The 17880-nt window shown below is 33.6% G+C and overlaps 1 protein-coding gene across 4 annotated transcripts in view; it reads right to left on the bottom strand.

Annotated features, from left to right (window-relative positions):
• Positions 1–4034: 4034 nt before the first annotated feature.
• MLF1 (myeloid leukemia factor 1) overlaps positions 4035–17880 on the bottom strand; it is a 39178-nt gene continuing 25332 nt past the window's right edge. Inside the window, exons 3-8 of one of the 4 annotated variants that reach the window (XM_045539544.1) lie at positions 15961–16005; positions 11522–11605; positions 9587–9715; positions 7798–7957; positions 5872–6010; positions 4035–4339 (exon numbers count right to left, since the gene is read on the bottom strand). In XM_045539544.1, the coding sequence (XP_045395500.1) occupies positions 4234–4339; positions 5872–6010; positions 7798–7957; positions 9587–9715; positions 11522–11605; positions 15961–16005 (663 nt within the window). In that variant the 3' untranslated portion in view covers positions 4035–4233. The remainder of the gene's footprint in view (positions 4340–5871; positions 6011–7797; positions 7958–9586; positions 9716–11521; positions 11606–15960; positions 16006–17880) is intronic. The other 3 variants (XM_045539545.1, XM_045539547.1, XM_045539546.1) reach the window with 3 other exon arrangements.

Genomic DNA, 17880 nt, shown 5'->3' with positions numbered 1-17880 from the left:
GGGAATAAAAGATGGGCAGTCTTCTACATTGAACAAAGTGATCTCTGTTAGACAAATAAGACAAACATTCTCCTCCTGAAGTTTTGATTGTGTTTTGATTTTTGGTGTTGTTCTTCTAAAGTGTCTCTCAGATGAACTGTCTTCCTCATATCAGAGTTCCCCAAAGTTCACCCATTCCTTGGTAAAGTTATGCCAGGAGATAGTACAAGTTTATTATCTAACAAACCCAGGAAAACCTGGCTGACATTCTGTCAAATATAAGAACATTGTTATGAGTGTGACAAGGTTTAACCCTAAGGCTAAATCACCTGAATGCCGACCTAAGGAATGTGGAGAGGCCACAGAATGCATGAGAGAGAAGGTATCTCCCGAAGCAAACTTGTCATACACAGACAAGACTGAGGAAAGTTTTCACTGACAAATAATATAAGATGATGGGCAAGCAGACAGAAGACAGGAGACGGTGTTTAACGACAAAGTTGCCAGAGAACACCAAAGTCTGATCAGAACCCCCAAACCCCAGCAGATGATAATAAGCAGAACACTGGGGCCAAAGTCCAGAATCCAAATTTGCTGCAAAATCCACATAACTGGGAACAAAGGGGCCTCAAGAGGTCTCAGATATGTGCATTATTACCAAATTGAAGTTCTCAGTCCAGGCAGTGAAGATCTTGGCCAAACCTTGGTAGAATCTCCAAATTATCCTAGCCCAAACAACCTAAGACCACCAAGGATAAACCTGTACTTCTACAAAGTCAGGTGTGTAGGCCCAGTGCAATGAGGGAGACCATACACCAGAGGAACTGTGGGAGTTTAAATGAAGGAAAAGTTTACATTATTCTAGGATTTGGGGCAAGAGTGGAGTTTAGGTGACATTTAAATGGGGTTTTTGATTCAAAGCATAGCAGAACTCCCACTTGAGTTGTATATCAAGCCTGCTTCTCTATGTCAAAGTGACAGATTCTCCAGGCAAAAGTGGGATGTTCCAGTTTTACTAAGGTGATTTCAAAAAAACAAATTTATGATAGTTTATGATTTCCCAGAACGAAGTTTCTCAGTGATTAAGAAAGTAGTAGTCGCTCAAAAAAGGGGAATTATTATGACACATCTGCAGTGTGTATTAGGAGAAATATAGCTTCCTGATACTTTGCACCTGGCTTTGTCAATGCTTGTTATTCCAGCCTGATGAATGTCAGGGCAGTTTTCAAGTCTGAGAAATTTTAAATTTCTCACTTAATTTGCTAGAGAAGTTTTTTGGTTTCTAGTCCCAGCTCTTCTGCTTAAAATCCTCCTACAGCCTCATGTGACTTGTAGAATGAGATTCCAACTCCTTACCATGAGTTACCTGTCTCTACATGAACTCTCTGGCTTCACCTTATCTTGCTCTTTCCCTTACAAGCCATGGCCTCCTTCCTGTTCCTCGGACTCATCAAGCCCCTGTCTACCTGGTATTTGCAGCTGCTGTGTGCAAAGCCCTTTATTTGGCTGGTTCTTATTTAGGTCCCACTAAATGACCATCTCCCCATAAAGGCCTTTCCTGACCATCCACCCTAATGTCACCGCTCCTCTCCCACATAAACACATACCATTTTATTTTCACAATAGAAATTTTTCCTATATACAATATTGTTTGCTTGACTTGTTATTGCCACTTTTCCTGCTATTAATATGAGCTATAAAATCAAGGGCCAGCGTCTTTGTCCATTTTACTTGCCATGATATTCCCAGCATCTAGAACAGTGCCTATTACATGGCGTACTCAATAAGCAGTTATTTAATGCATGAATGAATACTGCTAAGTATCCACATGAATTGAGAGCATTCTTCATCTCTCTGGGCCTCAAAACCAACAGACCTGGGCAAAGCAAGCGCAAATGCCATGCGCACCCACCACCTGTGATATCCACAGGGGAATGGGGAGACACAGAATAGCAACAGTGTTAAAGGCTCACAGTGCATCCACCTGTCTCTTACATGGCCAATCTTCCAGAGTAAGATTCAAGTATGCCCATCCAGGGTCCTCTCTCTCTTTACTGAGCAAGGAGGCAAGGGCATTATCTTTAAAGCAAACTTCTACCTCAGTTACTTTCAGCAATTTAAGCTGGCATTCAATGCATATAATTTAAGTAAATTCTAAACAAAAGTTAACTCAAATAAAATTTTACTGAAGTAATTTTTATGTTTTTTTGAAACATTTTACATTTAGCATATGATTTACACTAAACAAAAATGAGTGAATGTTAAAAAGGGAATGAGTTAGAGAGGAAGATCAGTTTATATTAGTTTCAAATGTCAAAGGTTAAAAATGATTTCTGTAAAAAACAAGATAATTATGATCCTATAGCATAATAATAAATCTTATTATTAGCAAGCCTTAAGTCTCTTATTTGAAAACTTGTGTGAATGTGTTCGACTACCTGATTTTGTTGTCTTTATCTCTATGAGCAACTTCCCATAGGAGTATCTTTTTTGGGCCCAAGCAGGGCCATGAAAATATCATATATAGCTGAGACCACATGCAGGTTTACCATTTGACGCTTAGTCTCTATATGTCACATTCATTATAAGAATTCCATAAGGAAGCATTGTGGCATAAGGAGAAATACATTTCAATTTTTATTTGATTTCCCTGGTAAACAAATTCTGAAGAAAAAAGTGTGAATTCTCTAACTGCTATACAATGTATAGTAGTTATACCGTTAAGCACAATAATTTATTAAAGTGTATTTTCAGATTTAAATATAATGATTCAAGTTATCAGTGTAATGATTTAGGCAAAAGTAGAATAATTATAAAGTCTCCAAGTTAATTTATGCAAAAATATTATTCAAAATTATGACTTATGACAATTTCCCAATGTTATGTTATGTTAGTAGTATACTGAAGTATGTGTAAAAGAAAAATTGATACATCCTCAACTAACTTCAGTGATAAAAATGAATTAACACATTTGCATCTTATTTTAGTGACTAATTAAAGTCAAAATGCAAAAATAGTAAAATTAACAGGAATATAATGTAGAAAATTAGAGAAGGATGAGCATAGTCATATAATTTTACTTCTAAACTTAAAAAAGAAAATACTTAAGATTGTAGAGTGATAATAGATTTTCTGGTTCTTTTCCTTGATAGAAATAGTGTCTTAAACAACAGATATAAGAGTTAAGATTGTATATTCTTATATACTTCAAACCTAACTTTTATAAAAACAGATTAATGCTTGAATTCTAGAATAAAAAAGGTAAAGCTGAATTTTCTAATGGTATAATTAAAATGGGAACAAGTGAATTATTAAGTACCTTGTTCAAAAACACACATCAGCTGTCTAATAAATTTTGAAACAATCAATCTTTTTGGTTTGCAGAATACCAAATGTATTTTTTCTAAATGTCACAAAAAGGCTGAGCAGAGTTTCTCCAAGGACTCTCCAACTTTAGAATGTTAACTTAAACTTGAAGATAGATTAAGCTGTTTGTGGAAAAGGAGAGTGGAAATATACTACCTCAAGAAGTTAAATAGAAAGGTCAATATAAAGTCCAATGAATGTTAAGAATGTAATATAGAACAAAAAAAGAATACACTATATAAAGAAATCATATCAGGAAAACTTATGTATTATACATTAGCAGGTTAAAATATTTTTCTTTGAAAATGAACTATTTGATTATTCTTGCCTTTTATCAAAATAATAACTAATTTCTCATAAAACAGTACCAATATAGTTTTCTTTATTATTTTTAAAGCTTTAAGCTAGCTGGCTATATAACACATTATAAAATTTGAGATAAATTATTTAAACCTTTATAATTAATAACATTACTCCATGTTAGTGAAAATTGAGACTTTTTTAACATTTCAGTTTCTTATAACTAATTATAAATAATAGAACTAGCTCTACAATCAATCTTGATTAAGTATAAAAGAATACACAGCCAATACAAAATTAATTGGGAAAACAAAATCAGCATATCAGCTTTAAAAATTAGTATGCTTTAAAGTGAAGACTTTTATAGAATATTTAATGATTTACTCACATTGTTGAAAATCAAAGTTTTATTACTAAAGTAGGGATAATATAAAGTTAGCACACTTCCATGAACTTTCAAATATCAGAAGAAAGTTACAAAGTATAGTATTGATTTAACAACAAGAGATTGGTCTTATGTGTAGTACCCAGCACCATTACTTTCTCTGTTGAAATAACCAAAACTAAACAAATCAAATGCATGGTTATTTATTTTTTGTTGATTTTCATAGGTGAGCCTTTGATGTTGAGTTTGTCCACAAAAACTTTCGATCTTCTTCCATTGTCAATGGCTGGACTTTGGTGAAGTTTCTCCCTGAGAAATATACATATGAACATTAATACCATTTTTAAATGGTCAACAGATTCTAAATCAATATAAACATGTTAATGACCACTATAATATAAAAAGAATTTTATCCTAAAAGTTCCTTAACAGCTTTGAAAAACAAGGCAGATTACTTCACTGAATGTGTAAGAGAGCAACAGCTTTTTATCTGAGATAGATTTAACTATTTAGTTTAAACCATGCTGTCTAATATGGTAGCCACTAGCCACATTTATATTTAAATTAATTAAAACAAAATAATTCAGTCCTCAGTTGTACCAGCCACATATCAAGTGTGAATCAATAGTCACATGTGACTAGTGATTACCATATTGGACAGCACAGATACATAACATTTTCATCACTGTATAAAATTGTTTCATAAAATGCTCTTGGACAGTGGCTAGTTAAGAGAAAATGCCACCATTAGGGCCATAGATTTATAGGCCATCCATAGAGAACATGTACTTTCTCTAACTTGGACCTGGATTCATATTCAAACTTAGAACTGTTAGGCTTTTTATCAATACATTTCCCAAAGTGAGACAAATATCTAAAATTAACATGAGAGCAAGTTTCCAAGCCATTCAATAGAAAATATTAGGGCTCTAAATTCCTAAACAAGTATTTTAAAGAAGAAGATGCTAGCATATGAAATTCTGCAAAAGGCTTCTGATTTACTTGATACCCACTTGTCCACCACTGGTTCTGTGAAGCCTTCCACCGTCTGCAGCAATCCTCCACTCTTTTACAGCCTAAAACAGATTTCTGTTTTAAGGCCTCGTGAGGCCTCTCTCTTGATGTAATTTCAATAGGAATTAGGTATTGTTTTCAATTTTTTCCCCAGAGAACCAAATTAAATTGTAACTCAAGAATATGTACTAAATGTATAAAATCTCTATAATTTTTAATATGTGGTTTTAGCACATTTATATTTCACAGCTATTCCATAAAGGAATTCCAGGGGAAGCTGAAGTTTTTGCATAATTTTTTAAAAATATCCAATATACATGAAATATGGTATTTCACATACTGTTACATATTATACAAATGTCTAAATTTTCATTCACTATTAAATGATGAATTTTGACTTGTTAAGAAAGTTTTTAAGCCTTTTAAATGTAGTTCATCTCCCCTTACCGTATCTCTAGCCACAACTGTCTTTACCTGGTGTGAAATATAGAAGCTGTATCTATATCCAAATTAGAATCTGTTTTATAAGAATAACTACATTATAGTGTATCACTTTTCCTTAAGAGGATTTTGGCCTCTACCTTCTGAAGCATAGTTTACTAGTGAATTACTAACCATACAATCCTAAAATATTATTGGTTTTAGATACAAATTTAAATGTGTGGAATGCTCAGATTTAATATAAAATTATTACATCTTTCACAAAAGATACTGTGGATACAATGTGGATGTTCATCAAAACTTCCTGATAACGAAAGTAAAATTACATAAATTTTCTTCTAAGTTTTCTTAAAAAAAACATACATAATTTTAGAAATAAATTTTACCTTCTTTTAAGTTCTCGGGATCCTGAATTCTCATGACCAACACTCCGCATTCTCGGGTTTTCTAGATTGTGCCATCGTCCTCCTGGTTTGTACTTCAAAACCTCATTTTGCCACTCATCATCAAAAGCATGAGCATCACCTACATTACACAGTGAAATAATGGGAATAAGCATCAATGGTTAGTAACTGCCTCGCTCCCCACACACTTCATTCAAGCCTGGTGTTTTCATCAGTCCAACCTCAAGATAGAGGCAGGAAGTCGCTTCAATTATAAAAGTCTTTGAATAAGGTAATATTTCCTTTCCTGTTTATTCTTCTCCTATTTCTATTGATGATCTGAATATTGATGGTCTGGTTTTTTACCTGCCTGGATATCATGTTATTCTATCTAATGGACCAATTGACCCAATGACTTACAGTCTTTCTTCTTGGGTCATCTCACAGTGAACATGCTGTTCCTATATACTTGGGCACTTCTGTGGCTACCACTTCTATTCATCTCACCATATTCCTATCTAACTTGACCTCACTAGCTTCTCTTGTCAATTTCTTAAGACAGTTTACTCAGCTAGACTGTCAGTTCATGTTGTTAGGAAGCAAGCACTCTAACTTCCATAATAACAACAAATAGATGATAGTACTTGTTGTTTCAGATTGCTTTTATAATAATGTGTTCCTTCACTACATTTTTCTTCAACATGTGAATTATTGTGAAGTACTCAGTATATGTTTAAATATGATAAAATTATAAAGGTTACAATTAAAGTTCAAGATATCATGGCTTCCATCTCATTGCATATAAATAATTTTATCAAACTCCAATCTTAATAGGATTTCTTTTTCTAAAATGCTACAATAATTTAAACCCTTTACTATGACAAAACATTATTCAAAATCCTTTCTGAAAATAGGAGATGAATATAATTAAGTTCTAATATAATTTTCATTATTAAATTAATAAATAAAATATAAAAGCTTAATTATCAATATTGATTAAAATAAAATTAGTGAACTAATCTAAGTTTATTGATTAAATTTGTTAATATATTTTAGTTTGATTAAAAACTATAATGAGAAGAGTTGGCCAGGCATGGTGGCTCACACCTTAAACCTAGCACTTTGGGAGGCAGAGGTGGGAAGATTGCTTGAGACCAGGAGTTCGAAGAGAGTTATGACACTAGAAGGGCTTAAATGCATTGAAGAATCAATATAAAATCTAGAAAATGGAAACAATTACTTGATATGATATATTATCTAACATATACTAGAAATTAAAATCTTACATATATAAAATCCAAGTATCCAACAATACAGAAGGTTTAAATAAATTATGACCTATTTACAATAAAAATTTTAGGTAACAGCTTAGAATGTTTTTGAAAAAACACATATTAGGTGACTGTTTACAATTACAATGGTGAATTAAAATAAGCACAATATAAACTACATAGATAGTAAAATACTAATTTTAAAGAAGTATGTATGTTATTAATAATATATACATAAAACTATCAGGAAGAAATACACTAAAACACTAATAGTAGTTATTTTGGGTTGGATTATAGATGATTTTTATTTTTGTCTTCATACTTTTCAAATATACTGCCTTCATAATCTGAAAAAATATTTTAAAACTCATTTTGCCTATTGATAGCATTACTAAATAACAATTCAAAAGATTCCATTTTCCAAGTATCAAACAATAAAAATAAATGATATTGCACAATGCCAAAAATCACTACAAAAACAAATCTACTATGAAATGATGAAAGCACAATTTTATTATTTTGACAAGGTATTCCCTAAACATATTATTCAGAAACTACATCTTATGACATGTTTCTACAAAAAATAGTCATCAAGTTCTATAAGTCTAGCTTTATTTTAACTTTACAAGAAAGAACACTATTTCTTTTGATAACTTACTTTCATTCATATTGATGAACTCTTGATTGACCTCTTCATCTCCAGTCTTGTTGTTCTTTGACTTTTTAATGACATGAGCTCGGTCATGGATATGATGACCAACAGCCATTTTTTCTAGTCCACTGTCAGAATCTCTCATTGCTTTCCTGGTTTCCTTTACCTATAAAAATATTTTAAATAAACATAGAATGGATATAATTCTAAATTCCTCAGGGCCTATTTACCTATTGAGGTAAAGTCTTACATCAACTGCGCTAAAAATAATGTGTACTCAATTCTACTATTAACTTGCAGTAAAATTATGGTAGTAAGTCTTTGATATTTCCTGAGCTATCTAAAATGAAAATGTCTAGGACAAATAGAACCAATACAATCTAAACTTTTTCCAAATTGTAATCAAATATTAAAACAAAGAATAAAAATTATATAAAATGGCCTGCCTACAAATAAGGGCAATTAATTATTCATCAGTTATGCTGATGGGCTAGAATCTCATGGTTCCCACCTATCAACTCTATGGAAGTATCATTAGGATTTATGATAACCAAAGACTAGAAAAAAGATTTGCTGTGGGAAATCTACATTTATATTCTGTTTACACGTAAGACTTTGTCACTTTTAGCAAGTTAAAATGTCCAAGATGACATTAACAGAATTGTGGTAAAAGCATCATTAAAAAGTGTGTCTTTATACGTGAGAACTAAAGAATGAACTACTTCACACTCATTAGACTGGTAAACCAAAAATTTTGCTAACAAGGAATAGAGAAATGGAAACTCTCATACCACAGTTTGTGGAAGCCAACGGTTTCACTCACTGTGGTTTAGTAACTTGCTAATTTCTAGGTAAAAATGAATGCACACGTATCCTTCAACCCAGCAATACCATCCTAGATCCTTTGCACAAGAAGACACATATGAGGATGACTTTAGTGAGAAAATTAGACACACCTACATATCAATAGAAAATGAATAAAAAATCATGGGATATACGTATTTTGGATACTATACACAAGTTAAATAAACTAGGGCCACACATATCAACTTGAATAAATCTCAGAAGCATATTACTGAGTAAAGGCAAATTGCAAAGGACACATGTGATATGATACCATTTGCATAAGGTTTAGAAACCTTCAAAATAATCCATTATATTTTTATGATGCATATTATTAATAGTAATAAAATTATAAAAACATGCATAAAAGTGATAAACTCTAGATATAGGAAAACGGTTATCTCTAGGGAGAAAATAAAAGAGGGACTTCAGAGGAGTGCACTGGAAGCTTCAACTGCATCCATAGCATTTTTGCTTAAAAAGAAAACAAAAAAAAAGAGACAACCTGAAGCCTACAGAGAAAAATGTTATGATATCACTAAATTGGGTGGCAGGAATATGGGTATTCCTTATATTATTCTATATATCCTTTCTGTACATTTGAAACATTCATGAATTAAAAAACTAATTTACTTCAAACTTAAAATAGACAAAGGCTTCTTTTAGTGTTTATTTACCTTGCCAACATGTAAAGGTAATAAAAATCAATAGATATTTACATGAAAAAAGGCATCCTCATGGGAGGGCAAAAAATTGCCATAAACTAAATAAATAGAGTTGAGCTTTAATGGTTTTCACAATGAGCACTGCCTTATCTGCCCCAAACCCATGCCTCCCTCCCCTGCCTCCTACTGCCCTGTACCAGATAAAATTTTAATAATTAAAATTTTATAAATACAGTCTGTCTTCCCACCACTTTATAAAGCTCTAAGAATGCTTAGAAAATACTGACTCCTCCTGGAGCTCTACGGGTTTGAGTTGAGGCCTGGAAAACCTTTGGTGGTTCATCTCCCACTTTGGAATAAGTCATAACTGAGGAAGAACAAAATGAATGTCCATTTGGATCCACTGAAAGGTGACCCTAGAGATAAACAGAAATTGTAAATTCAGAGTCTAGTCATATACAAAGAAATAATGCTAAAGAGTTTAAGTAAGTAACAACACTAGCTGTAAGTTCTACTAAGGATACCAGACTACCAATATGGTGTATCCAAATGGCACCTCCAGCAAGGTCCTAACTTCATCCTTTTGAGATCATTCTATTCTAGGTACTAATTCCCACTATCATTGTAAAGACTAATAAGTGATTCAGTCAGAGATCCTTAAGTCTTTGGATCCTTGTAGCTTAGATTTCGATAAAGGTGCTGTACCATGAAACCTGTGATACTTCTATAGTTAGTGGTTGACTCTTGTGTGCAATATTGCCAATGTAGAGCCAATTAAACATACATAAAGAAGTTTCATACCTCCTGTACCAGACTGCTACATTACTAAAATCAGTAATGCCCCAGATAGATTTGGGCATTCTGAAATGATCATGGAATCCAAATTGGTTGATAAGAATGATATAGGTCATCCTCAGAATCAAGTGATTCATTTTTGATGTTAATATTATGAGTAGAAAAGTAAGAATGTTACTTTAGTACTAGTTTGTATTTGGACTGTATGGATCTAATTCACTAAACATCATTTCTGAAATTTGTTTTTCAGAGTTTTTTTAAACACTAAAAACTTAATTCCTTAGATACTACAAATCCTTTTAAGCAGACAGGTTACAAATAATAAAAATATTCAAATCCATATAAAATGCTCATTTATAATAGTGACTTTCAGTAGAATAAATGTTTTTAAGTTGAATTTTTTGTAATTTTGAAAGTTAACTAATATTATTTTTTCAAACTTACAGGTTATAAAATCAATTTAGTGTGTTGTAACCAGGATTTTTAAAATATGAAATAAAATAAAAAATATCAGCATATGCTGTAAATAGTATGATCATTTTTTTAAACAAAACTTTTGTTTCAGGTATATTTAAGAAGTAGACAAGTATTGCTTATTGGGTTAATCATGTAAGATATATTTTATAACCACTGTGAACTGTGTTTTAAAGAATGTTTGATTTATATGCAAACATTCTTTAAAACACAGTCCTACCATTCAATCCAGCAATCCCATTATTGGGCATCTACCCAGAAGAACAAAAGTCATTCTATAAAAAAGACACCTGCACCCGAATGTTTATAGCAGCACAATTCACAATTGAAAAGATGTGGAAACAACCCAAGTGCCCATCAATTCACGAATGGATTAGTAAATTGTAGTATATGTATACCATGGAGTATTACTCAGCTATAAGAAATAGAGGTGATACGACATCTCTTTGGTTCTCCTGGAGAGAGTTGGAACCCATTATATTAAGTGAAGTATCCCAAGAATGGAAAAACAAGCATCACATGTACTCACCAGAAAATTGGTTTCCCTGATCATCACCTAAATGCACATCGGGGAATGATACCAACTGGATATCAGACTGAGGCGGGGGGTGGGGGGAGGGGATGGGTGTATGCCTACATGATGAGTGCATTGCGCACCATCTGGGGAATGGCCATGTTTGAAGGTGCTGACTCGGGGAGGCAGGGGGTGGGGGGAGGGGATGGAGGTATGACTACATGGTGAGTGCCAGGCGCACTATCTGGAGAATGGACACGCTTGAGGCTCTGACTCAGGGGGATGGACGGGACATGGGCAATATATATAACCTGAGTTTTTGTACCCCCATAATAAGCTGAAATTAAAAAAAAACAAAAGAATGTTTGAAAGCCACTATAAGATAGAGCATACCAATAACTGAAAACAATGTTCTCAACACTTTATTTTTAGTACTTACAAAGTTTCTTTGTAATTCCTGCATACTGTTTCTCATATTTAACATCATTCGGTCCATTGCCTGAAAAGGGTTGACATCTGTACGCTACAGGATATTAGGAAGTATGTTATTAACTACAAGTACAACACAAAAGAAGCAAATAAATCTTCCCAAAACAGCTGAAAAAATTTTTTTAATTCATTTAATAAGATCTCATGTAGTAATCAACCAGGCAGATAATTTAAGGACCATACAACGAAAGTGATTTGTTAAAGAGAAAATTGAAGCATATGCAAAATCCCAAACAGCCAACATATAAATGATTATGGAATTTTAACACTATACATACATATATATACAGGTGTATATATACACATATACATGCAGCTACATGTAATTACACATATATCATTCATCAGCTTTTTCAAAACATAATTTGGTTAATATTAAATACTGAGTGATGTATTCTAGACTGGAATAGCTCTAGCATAGGATAGTCTTCAAATTTTTCCTTCTTGCATCTCAATACCCTGTTGAGCCTAAGAAATATTGATTTATGGAAATGCTCCCATATTTTTAGAGACAGAAATGATTTCAGGAGTTTTGCAAGGCTTTGCCCTGAAAGAAAATGTGAACATGTTAGTTCGCATATCAAAAGCTGCCTTGCCTCAGGAGGGCATCTCAATGGTCAGTAGCAGCTGCATTCCAAGGTGACACTGCAGTTTCAAGCCTGTGGTTCTCACCTGCTTTGAATGACAAAGCAGGTTTTGCATGGAGCCATGGGATGGGACATGGAGCCATGGGATGGGAGCTGATCAATAAAGACATGCCGCCCTAGACGGACCCATGTGGTTAAAGTAATTAGCATAAGGGACAGCTCTTGCTTGACTTCTGAAAATTCTGTCCTAATACACAATAACCAGAGCCACGATGTCTCTGTTTTTGCTAAAGTGATAGCTTTATCTCAAAACTTAGAAGTTTGTCCTAAAAAGATTTTGTAACCATTTGTTCACACAGATAGAGTTAATTAAGGGATCTGTAGAAGCCTTTTGGGAGACTTTGGACCTAAACCAAACTACCTGTTATTATGTAAATCTGTTACCCCTGGCAACCGATCACTGTACCTGTACCTATAAATACTGATGTAAAACTTCAATCTAGGCTTCACGATTGACAGGAAAATTGTGTAGCTCTCCAAGTACCCTCCTTTACCTATTTTCATAAATCAATTCTTTATAAACTATATTTTTGCCTCTGCGTATTATTTTTATTTCTATTTCCTACTATTTTTTCACCCTGTGTGATGACCCCTGCCTGAGGGACCTGATTTTTTGCTGGGAGCCTAGCTAACTCCCCGTAGTACCCCACCCATGCAAATAAATAAAACTTGGGAAAAAGATGCCAGTGTCACCTCCACGAATACCACATGGCTGATAGAAGTTACCCCTCAGATAGCCAGCCCTCCTCTCGTCAGTAGGGTCCAGGTGATAGACACTAATCCACTTTACAAATAGGCCTTCAATTTGCTGCCTACTGAAGGATCAGTAGGCCGTACCCTTAAACATGAGGCATGCCTCTTCAGAAGAACAGTTAAGAATTCCTCTAGAACAATGATTTCTCAACCAAGATTGTTTCTGATCCTCAGGGGACATTTGGCAAAAATGGCATTTTGGGTTGTTACAAATGAAGAGGGTGTATGACTAACATGTAGTGGGTGGAGGCCAGAGATACTACTAAGCATCCTACAATGCATAGGACAGCCCCCCAAAACAAAGAATTATCCTGCCCAGAATGTTAGTAGTGCTGAGGTTGAGAAACCTTGGTCTAGAAAAATCTGCTATGGATTTTAGGTTTTATCACTGGAACACTCACCAGAAAATAATAGTAAAGCACATATTCTAGTGTGGCACCTAATGAGTTGCCTACTATTATAAAACAAAGGGAGTTGCTTAATTCAAGAAACTCCTCTCCTCAGAATTGGAGTTCTGAATCCCAAGGCACTGTGGTTCAATGCTGGTATTTTGGTCCTCCTGGAGATTGCTCTGCCATGTGCCAAGCTGGGTCTAAATAAGGAATTATCAAAGGCTTGCTTGTGTCTTTGCCTTCTAGTAGGTTTTTACTGATAGTAATAATGGGAAATAGATGGGAAAGGAAAACTAAATTCCTCTTTAGAATCTGTACTTACTATTGTAGGGAACAGCAAAGGCACATTTAGGACATACCAGTATATCTTTGGGTACAAAAAGGACTGAAGTAGCATTAACTTGCATTTAAGAGATTCAAAGACAATTCAGAAAATATGAATATTTTGTTTCAACACTAGGCTGAGAATCAGGGCCTATAGCAAACATAATTCATGAGAGATGGAAAGGTTAGCCCAAAGAAGGAGGAAAGGAGAGGGAGGAAAAGATAAGACATTTGGGTATATTCTGCTCTTTTCTCAATTCACTGTCAAATTAACCATCAGAAGATATATCTGTACTTGCTCTGGGGTGGCCCAACACTCTGAAGTAAGAAAAAGCAGGGGAACAAATTGGAGTTGAGACACTCCATTAGGCCTCTAAGGACTTCAGGAATTTTGTACACATGCTCCTCTCTCTGCCTTCAATGTTTCTTCCTGACTTTTAGCATAGTTAGTTCCTTCTCATCATTCAGGTATCACCTCCTGAAAAAAGCTGTTGCTGGTCATCTGTGTAATCCCTGCCTCCCACCTGCCTCTATATCATTACCCTGTTTCAACTTCTTCAGAGTACTATGATATGTGAAATTATTTTGTTGTTTATTGTCTGTTTCCTACTTTATAAAAATAATCTCTGTGGGAACAGAGCTATCTTCTCTGTCTTATTTACTACTATATACTCAAATCTTAGAAAATAATTCCTGGCACCTAAGAGTGCTTTATCTGCTGAATGAATGAACAAATTATCTCTAGCTCAGCTCAAATCCATATATACAAACTGTTTACAAGACAAATCTACCTGTACAACTCAGACGTCTCAAATGCAAAACACTCAAAATGATAGTTTTGACAACTCCTACTCTTGGATCTGTGATGACTCAATGCCTTAGCTCAGTGGCATTTCCATCTACCTAATTCCTCATACCATAAAAATGGGTGGAATACTTGCCTTCTCCCTCTCTACTGTTCCTTCAACCACAGCAATCACCGAGTTCAATCCACTCATCTCTTTAACTCTTTCTCAAATGAAATAATTTCTTTATTACCACAGCCATTATCAAGTAGAGGCCATCATTAATACTATGCTCAGAATGCTTCAACAGCCTCCTGGCCTCCCTGCCTCCATGGTGGTCCCTTCTAATCTTTTTCTCCCCTGCAGGCAATAATGATCTTTTAAAAATGAGAATCTGACTCATTACCACTGTGATGAAAGTCCATCAACTGCTTCCCCTGCTCTTACTAAGGCCTAAAAGTCTCTGGTTGCCACCTTATCCTCATCTATATCTACTGTTCAACTCATACTCTAAACATCCTAAACATCTTTTAGCTCCCTAGATGCCAGGTCGTTGCACATGCTGTTTTCTCTGTGCTGAATACTCTTCCTTTCTTCTCCTGATTTTTCTGGCTAACTCCTACTAATCCTTAAGGTTCATGAAGTCTTCTCTGATTCACCCCTGCCCCATGCTACCTCAAAAGGTCTGGATTAAGTGCTTTTTTCTATCTTTGCTCCCACAGCATGCAGAACTTCCTGATCATTTTACCAACAACTCTGTGTTATAATTGCTTTTTTTCTTTTTTTGGTCATTTGTCCCAGTAAAAACTCTGGTCAGTAGGGATAAATATTATACCTGTAAGACAAACTTCAGGGCAACGAATGGTTCAAATGTAGCAAAAAAGAATTTAAAAAAAATCTTTTCATGAGAATGTAAATATAAATGTTCCACATTCATGCTATTCTCTGCTACTTCTCAGAATGCTTTTGGTGTGTTAGAAACTAGCATCATGGACACAGTACCAAAGCGCAAAGAAATGGGGATGGGAGAAATGCTGGTTGCAGAGTAGAGATTCAAATGTATGAGCAAGGAAAAGCAGCATGGACAAATTGTCAACAAAGAGAAAGCAACCAAGCTGAGCTTTCCCAAATATTGTGCTTATCTACCTATAGTTTTGTACTGTTTTACCTTTAAGAAAGTCATCATAAGAATGTGGAAGTCTCCAGCTTTCAAACACAACTATGATGACCCCTTTTGTAAATCAAGAAAATATTCATCTATTAAAATCTACTTTTTATTTTTCAAGAATGATTTTATATATGTTGACATGACTTACTTTAGAAAACACATGCTAAAACATTCTGAGATAAACTTAACACATAAAACAGAGGTTTTCAGTACAAATACTAAAAAGCCATTATGAAAGTTAGTGAGACTGCTGGAGTTAATGAAAAATAAATATTTGTTAGAAAATATTGCAAAAATTGTTTGTATCTCATGATACGAACCATACCACCAAAACTGCCAAAAGGTACAAGAGAACACCTCGTTGCCTAGAAAAATAATATACAATTGATTTTAATATTTATTATATACTAATCCCTGAAAAAGAAAGAAATGCATTGCATAACCACATAGCTGAGAGCTAAAAAATTACAAAACCTTTTAATCAAAAAGAATTCAACATATATATTTTAAGTTATATGATTATTATTCATTGTAGAGCCTGATAGGAGCCTGGCAGCAAGTAGGGAGGCCATGTATCACTTAAAAATATGACTACTCTAGTATTTATTAAAGGCAGTAGAAAGAAAAAAATATTTGCTATGGAGTAAGATAAACATTTCTCAAAAGAAATGCAAATCCATGCCAAAATTAATTAAAAAATAAGTTACAATGATTAAGTCATCTTTCCTTTGCTCAACTATTCCTTTTTTTTTTTTTTTAATTTTTTTTAGAGACAAGGTGTTACTCTTTTGCCCAGGCTGGAGTGCAGTGGTGCAATGACAGCTCACTAACTACAGGCTTGAACGCCGGGGCTCAAGCGATTTTCTTGTCTCAGTCTCCTGAGTAGCTTGGACTACAGGAGCATGCCACCATGCCCAGTTAATTTTTTCATTTTTTGTAGAGACAGGATTTCACTATGTTGCTGAGGGTGGTCCCAAACTCCTGGGCACAGGTGATCCTTCTGTCTTGGCTTCCCAAAGTGCTGGAATTATAAGTGTGAGCCACTGAGCCTGATCAATTCAATATTTTTTAAAGAACAGTTAATTTTGCCTGTTACTAATTAAAAATAAGAATTTTATGTACATTAATAAAATTCCAAAAGATCAAGAGAGATATTGAGAAAAAAATTTAATACCTCCTAAGGACCAGTTTATGGAATAAGAAATTAATGTAGACTTTAGAAATGATCACATAGATTTAAAAATATTTAGCATCTTTGATAGGCAAAACAATGTTAAGTATAATAGATGAAATAATCAAAATTAATAGTTCACAAATTATATTCTTCAACAGATACAGATGAAGAAAAACAAAGTTTTAGGTATATACAAACTAAAAACTTTCACTACTTGGAAGTTTTAAATGTTGAAGATAAATTTTGAATTTCTGAGTAAAAGGTATAAAGTTTTACCATTCAGTGATAAAGTTTTATCATAATAGATGATAATATACTATACACAATATACATAATATAATAATTTATCAGTATAAAATTCAGTGATAGATTATTTCCTCCCTGTGTAAGTTATGTTGAAAAATAGAGAAAACTGTGCCTCTATTAAATTTTATAATAAATGATATCAGATGATATATACTTATAATGTATACCTAGTGGTCTCCAAAGTGTTTTAGATGCACCAATAGAATTTCTATTTCTATTTCTTTTTACTTAAAGAAAGAACAGATTTTAGATTGACTCTGGCACCATCACTCAGTCTAAATGTCATAAGCTTGAGTTAAAAGGTACCTAGTTAAATAAATTTATAGACTAAATAATCTAGTTTTAAACAAAACTAATCCTTACAAAATGAACAACTAGCTTCTATTAAAAATATCCATATAAAGAAATCATGGATTAAAAATGCTAATAATATACACACAAGGAAATGGCACAGCTGATGTTTCTATTTCTACTATGAGTCTTTGTTTTCCCTTATAATATGGCTGATAAAGATGATAACTATCCAGAAATTGACCAAAAATAAAAAATTACCAAGGTATCTATATGAAATATGAATTTTCATCTACTATGCTTAAAAGCCTAAGCATAGCTCACTACTTAATCAAAACACTCATTTTAAAACATTACTTTGTAAAAATAAAGTTTTATATGAATTTTTATTAAAAGTTCAGGTAAACTCAGAGTTATCATGCTCAAAAGCCTATTACCTTCTTGATTCTGCTCTTTTCAAACTTATTAG

Source organism: Lemur catta, chromosome 1, assembly GCF_020740605.2.
Source record: "Lemur catta isolate mLemCat1 chromosome 1, mLemCat1.pri, whole genome shotgun sequence".
NCBI lineage: Eukaryota > Metazoa > Chordata > Mammalia > Primates > Lemuridae > Lemur > Lemur catta.
The sequence above is the reverse complement of the archived record's forward strand: the minus strand, read 5'-3'. Positions and strand labels throughout refer to the sequence as shown.